The 8,579-nt window shown below is 72.3% G+C and overlaps 2 protein-coding genes across 3 annotated transcripts; both read left to right on the top strand.

The window, feature by feature from the left end:
* Positions 1–41: 41 nt before the first annotated feature.
* GPAA1 (glycosylphosphatidylinositol anchor attachment 1) lies at positions 42–5,536 on the top strand. Of its 2 annotated transcripts, XM_082755089.1 has the most exons (13): positions 42–76; positions 925–1,000; positions 1,081–1,260; positions 1,387–1,498; positions 2,066–2,213; positions 2,310–2,411; positions 2,483–2,679; positions 2,770–2,966; positions 3,043–3,196; positions 3,310–3,405; positions 3,512–3,708; positions 4,183–4,353; positions 4,430–5,536. In XM_082755089.1, exons 2-13 carry the CDS (start codon positions 927–929, stop codon positions 4,671–4,673), a joined length of 1,872 nt encoding a protein of 623 aa, XP_082611215.1. In that variant the 5' UTR covers positions 42–76; positions 925–926; the 3' UTR covers positions 4,674–5,536. The 2 variants fall into 2 exon arrangements, with proteins under 2 accessions (XP_082611215.1, XP_082611214.1); XM_082755088.1 differs by lacking the exon at positions 42–76 and having other exon boundaries at positions 704–1,000.
* A 164-nt stretch (positions 5,537–5,700) lies between these two features.
* Positions 5,701–8,563, top strand: CYC1 (cytochrome c1). Its single transcript, XM_082755090.1, has 7 exons — positions 5,701–5,849; positions 6,264–6,454; positions 7,277–7,403; positions 7,499–7,656; positions 7,792–7,952; positions 8,028–8,128; positions 8,252–8,563. The coding sequence occupies exons 1-7, from the start codon at positions 5,727–5,729 to the stop codon at positions 8,354–8,356; spliced, it is 966 nt and encodes a 321-aa protein (XP_082611216.1). The 5' UTR covers positions 5,701–5,726; the 3' UTR covers positions 8,357–8,563.
* Positions 8,564–8,579: the final 16 nt, after the last annotated feature.

The following is an 8,579-nucleotide window of genomic DNA, read 5'->3' as shown; positions in this document are numbered from 1 at the left end:
CCCGGTTTCCCCCCCCCCCCAGCGGCGCATGCGCAGGGCGGGGCGCACGGAGCTCGCCGGGCGGTGGGACCCGGAGGTGGGTGCGGGGCGGGGGGGGGGCAGCACCGTGGGGGGGGGGGGCATGGGGGGGGCAGGAACGGGAGCCGTGGGGGGCGTGGGGCCGGGTGTAGGGGCTGGGGGGCACACGGGGGGGGGGTAACGGGGGCGGGGGGGGTGGGTTTAGGGCAGGTTCGGGGGCTGGGGGGGGGTACAGGGGCTGGGGGGGGCTGGGGGAGCCTTGGGGGGCGGGTGTGGGGGATGGGGGGGCCGTGGGGGGCAGGTATGGGGTGGGGGGGTGCTTGGGGGGCAGGTACGGGCACTGTAAGGGGGATGGGGGGCAGGTATGGGGGCTGGGGGGGCAGGTGTGGGGGCTGTGGGGTGCGTCTGGGGCAGATATGGGGGCGGGGGGGGTCAGGTATGGGGTCTGGGGGTGCATGGGTGAAGGTATGGGGGCAGTGGGGTGCTTGTGGGGCAGGTATGGGCACTGGGGGGGTGTGGGGGGCAGGTATTGGGGCTGGGGGTGCATGGGGGCAGGTATTGGGGCTGGGGGGTGTTTGGGTAGGTGTGGGAGCCGTGGGGTGCGTGGGGGGCAAGTATGGGGTCCATGGGGGTTAGGGTTGGGGGCTTGGGGTGTGTGGGGAGCAGGTGTGGGAGCCATGGGGTGCTTGGGGGGCAGATATGGGGCCCCTGGGGGTTAGGGTTGGGGGCTGTGGGGTGAGCAGGGGGCTGGGGGCTGCTTATGGGGTGGCTGCATCCATGGGGCACAAACTGCGCTCGGGCACGGGGCCGTGATTCCTCTGGGGATGCCCAGGGGTCACCGGGGGGGGGGTTCTGGGGGCAGCCCCGGGCCTGTGGGGACCCCCTCGGTGTTCCCCCCCCCCCCAGCCATGGGGCTGCTGTCGGACCCCCACTGCCGGCGGGCGCTGTCCCGCCTCGTCGTGCGCCTCAACACCCCGCTCTGGTGAGTGCCGGCCCCTGTGGGGGTCCCAAACCCTTTTAGGGGGGGGGTCCCGTGGCCCTGACGGCCGCCCCCTCCCGCAGCGTGCTGAGCTACGTGGCGGGGCTGGGCTGGTTCCTGGCCATGGCGCTGCCGCCGCTGGCGCCGCGCACCTACATGTCGGAGAACGCCATGGGCTCCACCATGGTGGAGGAGCAGTTCCCGCACGGGGAGCGCGCCCTCGCCTACGGCCGCGACTTCGCCGCGCAGAAGAAGAAGGCAGGGTGAGGGACGGGGACGAATGGGGGCACCCCCCCCACACTCTGCTCGACCCCCAAGCTACGGCTCGGGGCAGGGTTTGGGGTCCCCGGGGGGCTCCGTCCCCACGGTTCCGTCCCGGCTCTCCGCAGGGGCATCCCCGTGGCCTGGCTGGAGAAGACGATGTGGGGCCTGGGGCTGGAGGTGTACAAGCAGCCCTTCGCCCGCACGCTGCCCTTCCCCGACGAGAGCCGCGAGCGATACGTGCGTGGGGGCCGTGCCCACGGGGTGGGGGGGCTGCGGGGGGCTCCGTGGGGGCCGCACGGGGGGTGCCGGGGTGCAGCGGGCGGCCAGGAGGGTCTGGATGTAGGATGAAACGCAGAGAGGGACATGGGGACAAGGGTGGACAGAGCTTGGACACAATCAGCACCGTGTGCTGGGGGCCCAGAACCCCCCCTCTGCACCCTGAGCACCACCAGCAGCAGCGGGGCTGGGGGCGAGGGGGTCCCGGGGCTGGAGCAGCTCCGCCGTGGGGCCGGCTGGGGGCTGGGGGTGCTGGGCATGGGCTGGAGAAGGCTCCGGGGGGGCTTCCCGGTGGGCTGTGAGTGCCCAAGGGGGCTGCAGGAGAGCTGGGGGGGGCTTTGTGGGGCTGTGGGGATGGGATTGGGGGGCGGTCAGGGAGAGGGTCTGCACCCAGAGGTGGCCGGGCACGGGGACGGGCTCCCCAGGGACTTGTTCCCGTCCCCGAGCCTGGGGTGCTGAAGTGTTTGGGGGTCGCTGTGGGGTTGGAGCCGGGGTCCCCTCGGCTCAGCCCGGCCCCGTCCCCCGCAGATGGTGAAGGGCACCAACGTCTACGGGATCCTGCGGGCGCCGCGGGCGGCCAGCACCGAGTCGCTGGTGCTGAGCGTGCCCTGCAGCGAGGGCACCCACAACAGCCAGGCCGTGGGGCTGCTGCTGGCCCTGGCCGCCTACTTCCGAGGTGAGCCTCGTGCTCTGTGGGGTCTGGGGGCGCACAAAGCCCCCCCTGGGGGCTCCTGCACCCAGAGCCCGCCCCGTGGCTGACGCCTGCGCTCAGGCCAGATCTACTGGGCGAAGGACATCATCTTCCTGGTCAACGAGCACGACCTGCTGGGCATGGAGGCCTGGCTGGAGGCCTACCACGACGTCAACGTCACCGGTAAGGCCGGGGGAGGATGAGGGGGCACCGGGGGCCGCGTCCCCGTGCGCTGAGCGCCGCGGTGCCCGCAGAGATGCAGTCGTCGGGGGCGCTGGGCCGCGCCGGGGCCATCCAGGCGGCCGTGGCGCTGGAGCTGAGCAGCGACGTGGTCACCAGCTTCGACGTGGCGGTGGAGGGGCTGAACGGGCAGCTGCCCAACCTGGACCTGGTCAACCTCTTCCACGCCTTCTGCCAGAAGAACGGGCTGCTCTGCACCATCCAGGGCAAGGTGAGGTGGCGGTGGCGGTGTGGTGGTGGCGGTGGTGGCACGGTGCCGGGGGTCCCCGCGCCCCTTTTCCGACACGGCCGCCCCCCGCAGCTGCAGCGCTCCGACTGGGACACGCTGCCCGCCTACGCGCACAGCCTGCAGACGCTGCTGCTGATGGTGCTGAAGCAGGGCTCGGGGCAGCCCCAGGGCGACCACGGCCTCTTCCTCCGCTACCACATCGAGGCCATCACCGTGCGCGGCATCAACAGCTTCCGCCAGTACAAGTACGACATGACCACCGTGGGCAAGTGAGTGCGGGGCTGGGGGCTGGGGGGGGGGTGCCCAGGGTTTGGGGGGGCTCCGCGCTGAGGCCGGACCCTGCAGGACGCTGGAGGGAATGTTCCGGAAGCTCAACAACCTGCTGGAGCGGCTGCACCAGTCCTATTTCTTCTACCTGCTGCCCTCGCTGTCCCGCTTCGTCTCCATCGGCGTCTACATGCCGGCCTTCGGCTTCCTCATCCTCGTCCTCGTCCTCAAGATATCCTTGCTGACGGGGGGGGGGGGGGGGGACCCAGGATGGGCCCTGGGGGGCTGTGGGAGGGGGTCTGGGGGCTGGGGGGGCTCCCTTTGTTTCCTTGACTTCGTGCTCAGGCCCTGGACCTGTGGATGCAGCTCAACAAATGTGAGGCGGCCTCGGCCGAGCGGCTCTGGGACGGGGACCAGGGTGCTGCCCACGCCATGGTGGAGGTCAGGGGCCTTCTCCCCCCTTTTCCCTTCTTTTTCTCCCCCTTCCTTCCTTCCCCGCCTGCAGCCCCTTTGTGGCTGGGTTCCCTGAGGCTGCCCTGTCCCGCAGGAGCCGCGGCCGGGCCTGCTGGCGCTGGTGCCGCCGCTGGTGGTGTGCCACGCCGCCGGGCTCGCCCTCTACCTGCTGCCGGTGCTGGGGCAGCGCGTGGCCACCCAGCACTTCCCCGTCTCCGAGGCCGAGGCCGTGGTGCTCACCCTCATCGCCATCTACGTGGCCGGCATGGCGCTGCCCCACAGCGCCCACAGGTCAGGGGGTGGCCGTGGGGTGGCTGTGGGGTGGCCATGGGGTGATGGGGTGGCTGTGGGGTGCCATGGAGTGGCTGTGGGGTGGCTGTGGGGCACCATGGGGTGGCTGTGGGGCGCCATGGGGTGGCTGTGGGGTGCTGTGGGGTGGCCATGGGGTGCCACGGGGTGGCCATGGGGCGCCATGGGGTGATGGGGTGGCCATGGGCTGGCCATGGGGCACTGTGGGGTGGCCACAGGGTGGCCGTGGGGTGCAATGGGGTGGCCATGGGGCGGCTGTGGGGTGCCACGGGGTGGCCGTGGGGTGGCCATGGGGCACCGTGGGGTGGCCGTGGGGTACAATGGGGTGGTTGTGGGGCACCATGGGGTGGTCATGGGGCACTATGGGGTGGCCGTGGGGTGGTCACGGGGTGCCATGGGGTAGCCGTGGGGTGGTTGTGGGGTGCCATGGGGCTGAGCCCCTTTCGCTGCCCGCAGGGCGCTGCCAGGCGGGGGAAGCGACCGTGGCTGGATGACGCTGAAGCTGCTGGCGCTGCTGTACCTGGCCGCCCAGCTGAGCTGCGCCGCCCTCCTCAACTTCTCCCTGGGCTTCCTCCTGGCCGCCACCATGGTCCCGGCCGCCGCCGCCGTGCGTCCCACCGGCCCCCGGTGAGTTGGGGTCCCGCGGGGACGGACGGGGGACGGTCCCGGGCCCCCCCGCTGAGCGCTCTCCTCTCCGTTTCAGGCCGGTGCTGGCGGCGCTGCTGGTGCTGTCGACGCCGGCCGTGACGCTGCTGCTGGGCATCTTCCTGCACCGCGAGCTGGAGGAGCGGCCGGCGGGGCTGGCGGAGGGCTGGCAGCTCTTCCTGCAGGCGCTGGCCGAGGGGCTGCTGCAGCACCACCTGTACGGCGCCCTGCCCTTCCCCTTCCTCGCCCTGCTCACCTACCCCTGCTGGCTGCTGCTCTGGAACGTGCTCTGCTGGAAGTGAGGGCTCACGGACGGACGGACGGACGTGGACGGACACACGGACGGACGGACGCAGACACGCAGATGGACGGACACGTGGGCACGGACAGATGGACAAATACCGGCACATGGGCACGGGTGGACACACGGACGGATGGACGCACGGACAGACAGCCTGGCACAGACGGACAGACACGGACAGATGGAGGACACACGGACAGATGGACACAGACACACGGACAAGGGGGGGAGTGGGGGTGTCTTGGAGTGGGCTCAGCCCCTGGGAAGTGCTGGGGGGTGCCCACTTTGTACAGGCCCAGTATCCCCAGTCCTGTCCCAGTTCCTCCCAGGTCCCCCCAGTGCCAGTACTCCCCCCGCCCCTGGTCCTGTCCCAGTTCTCCCCGGTGCCGGTACCCTCTGGTCCCCCCAGTCTTGTCCCTGTCCCCCCGGTGCTGCTACCCCCCGGTCTGCTCTCGGTCCCCCTTGGTGCCAGTTCCCCCCAGTGCCCCCAGTCTGGTTCCGGTTCTGCCCTGTGCCAGTTTCCCCAGTCCAATCCCAGTACCCCTTGGTCTTATCCTGGTGCCCCATGGTGCTGGTGCCCCTGGTGCCATCCCAGTTCCCCCAGTCCCGTACCAGTTCCCTGTGGTCCTGTCCCAGTGCCCCCCCGGTTCCAGTTCCCTCTGGTCCTGTCCCAGCCTTGTCTCCGTGTCCCCCTGCTCCAGTCTCGGTCCCCCCGGTGCCGGTTCCCCCCATCCGGTGCCGGTAACCCCCGGTACCCCCCGGTTTTGTCCCGGTTCCCCCCGTCCGGTGCCGGTACCCCCCCCGGTCCCCCCGGTCGGGTCTCAGCACCCCCAGTCCCGATCCCCCCGGTTCTGTCCCGGTCCCCCCGGTTCTGTCCCGGTGCCCCCTCTCCGGTCCCGTTCTTGTCCCCGCCCCCCGTTCCCAATAAACGCGGCCCCCCCCCGGGCCCTGCCCCCCCCCCGTCCCTCCCCGTTCCTCCCCTTCCTGCCCGCGTCGTGTCCGGGGCGGGCCCGCGGCGTCCCCTCGACCTCGGGGCGGGCGGAGCGGGGCCGAGATGGCGGCGGCGGCGGCGGGGGCTGCGCTGGGGGCTGCGGGGGCGGCCGGGCTGCGGCGCCTCCCCCTCGGGCACGGCGGGCGCCTGCTGCTGGCACCGAGAGCACGGGCGGTGCCCGTCGGGGTGAGGCGGGGGGGGGGGGGGACACCGGGGGGGGACACCGGGGGTCGGGGGGGGAACCGGGAGGGGGTTGGGGGGCATCGGGGGGGGACCGGGAGGGGAACCGGGGGGGTCCGGGGAGGGTTGGGGGACACCGGGAGGGGACCGGGAGGGGGTTGGGGGGCACCGGGAAGGGACTGGGGGGGGAACCGGGAGGGTTGGGGGGCACTAGGAGGGGACCGGGAGGGGGTTGGGGGGCACCGGGGGGGAACCGGGGAGGGTTGGGGGACACCGGTGGGTGTCACCGGGAGGGGAACCGGGAGGATTGGGGGGACCGGGGAGGGTTTGGGGGCACCGTAGGGGCAAGGGCGGCCTGGTCCCATCCCGGTCCTGTCCCGGTGCCGTCCCGGTAACGGTTCCCCCCCCCCCCCCCTCCAGGCTCGCTCCGTTTCCTCGTGGGGGCGGCCCCGCAGCAGGGCGGTGGCGGTGGCGCTGGGGGCGCTGGCGGCGGGCGGGGGGGCGGCGGCGCTGGCCCTGCACGGGGCGCTGAGCGCCGGCGAGCTGGAGATGCACCCCCCCAGCTTCCCCTGGAGCCACGGGGGGCTGCTCGCAGCGCTGGACCACGGCAGGTGCGGGGGGGGACCGGGGGGAGGTCTTGGGGGGGGGCTGGGGGGGTTGCAGGGGGATGGGGAGGGGGCTGGGGGGGCTCAAGGAGGGGCCAGATGGGGTATGGGGGGACCGGGGAGGGGGGAGCTGGGGGGTCGGGGGGCTGAGAGGGGGCTGGGGGGACACGGGAGGGGTTGCAGGGGAGTGGGGGGGGGCTAGGAGGGGGTCCCGGAAGGATCGGGTGGGGTACGGGGGGTACCGGGGGGATGAGGAGGGGGGACCCGAGAGTGGTCTGGGAGGGGTGAGGGGGGCGGACCAGAGGGGTCCCGTGGGGGGGGGGCTGGAGGGGGCCAGGAGGAACCAGTGTGGGTCCAGGGAAGGACACAGGGGGATCTGGGGGGGGCCCAGGGAGGTCCAGGGGGGTCTAGGGGAGGACCCAAGGGGGTCCCAGGGGGACCAGGAGAGCTCCAGGGGACCCAGAGGGGTCCCAGGGAGCTGGGGGGGACCCGGGAGGGTCCAGGAGGGGTGAGGGGGGTGGCCAAGAGGGGTCCCTGGGGGATACCAGAGAAGTCCTGGAGGGGTCCTCGGGTGGGGAGGGGCTGTGAGGGACCAGGGGGGTTCAGGGAAAGACACAGAGGGATCTGGGGGGGACCCAGAGAGGTCTGGGGGGGTCCCAGGGGGACCTGGGGGGACCAGGAAGGGTGTGGGGGGGCTCCTGGAGGGGTCCAGGGGAGGACTCCAGGGGGTCACAGAGGGATCAGGGGGACCAAGAAGGGTCGGGGGGCTCCCAGAGGGGTCCCGGGGGGTCCCGGGTTGGCCGTGGCACTGAGCGCTCTCCCCCGCAGCGTGCGGCGCGGCTACCAGGTGTACAAGCAGGTGTGCTCGGCCTGCCACAGCATGGAGTACCTGGCCTTCCGCAACCTCATCGGCGTCACGCACACCGAGGAGGAGGCCAAGGCGCTGGCCGAGGAGGTGAGCGAGCCCCCGGACCCCCACCCGGCCCCCCACCCACCCAGTGCCGGACCCCCTGCCTGCGGCTCAGCGCCCTCCCTCCCTCCCGCCCGCAGGTGGAGGTGCTGGACGGCCCGGATGAGAACGGGGAGATGTTCACGCGCCCCGGCAAGATCTCCGACTACTTCCCCAAGCCCTACCCCAACCCCGAGGCCGCCCGAGCCGCCAACAACGGGGCGCTGCCCCCCGACCTCAGCTACATCGTCAACGCCCGGTAAGGGGCCGCGGGCACTCGGCTCGGGGGTCCGGACCCACACGGAGCCGTGGAGGCAAAGGGGGACCCCGGCACCGCCACCCCCACCCGGGGTCCCTATAGCCCGATGGTGACATCCCGGGGTTTGCGTTGCAGGCACGGGGGGGAGGACTACGTGTTCTCCCTCCTCACCGGGTACTGCGACCCCCCGGCCGGCGTCTCGGTGCGCGAGGGGCTGCACTACAACCCCTACTTCCCGGGACAGGCCATCGGCATGGCCCCCCCCATCTACAACGAGATCCTGGAGTTCGATGACGGTAAGAAGGGGGGGGGCCCGTGGGGCGCGGAGCCGGCCCGCGGGGGGTGCTCAGCTCCCTCCTCTCCCCCCCCAGGCACCCCGGCCACCATGTCGCAGATCGCCAAGGACGTCTGCACCTTCCTGCGGTGGGCGGCGGAGCCGGAGCACGACCACCGCAAACGGATGGGCTTGAAGGTCAGTGCCTGGGGGCTGGGCGGGGGGGGAAGCCCCCTCCCTGGCACCCAAAGGGACCCCAAAGCCGTGCAGGGCAGAGGGGGGCCCCGTGGGGCAGAGCACTCGACGCCTTCCTTCCCCCAGATGCTGATGATCTCCAGCCTGCTGATATCCCTCACCTACTACTTGAAGCGCCACAAGTGGTCTGTCCTGAAGAGCAGGAAAATGATCTACCGGCCTCCCAAATAGTGGGGGCAGAGGGGTGCCCCCACCTCCACCCCGCAGCCCCTCGGGGGCACGGGGAGGAGGGCGCCGCGGGCACCGCGTGCTCCCCACGCGCACGGCAGCTCGGTTATTTAACAGCGCGCTCTGCGCCCGCAGGCACTGCTGGCTGGGGTGGGGTGGGGGGAACGGTGCCTGCGAGTTTATGGCTGGGGGACGTGGAAATAAAATGAAATCTCCAGCTGGGACG

Source organism: Aythya marila, assembly GCF_965140915.1.
Source record: "Aythya marila genome assembly, chromosome: 2".
Classification (NCBI taxonomy): domain Eukaryota; kingdom Metazoa; phylum Chordata; class Aves; order Anseriformes; family Anatidae; genus Aythya; species Aythya marila.
Note: the sequence above shows the minus strand (reverse complement) of the source record. Positions and strands in the feature narration are given on the sequence as shown.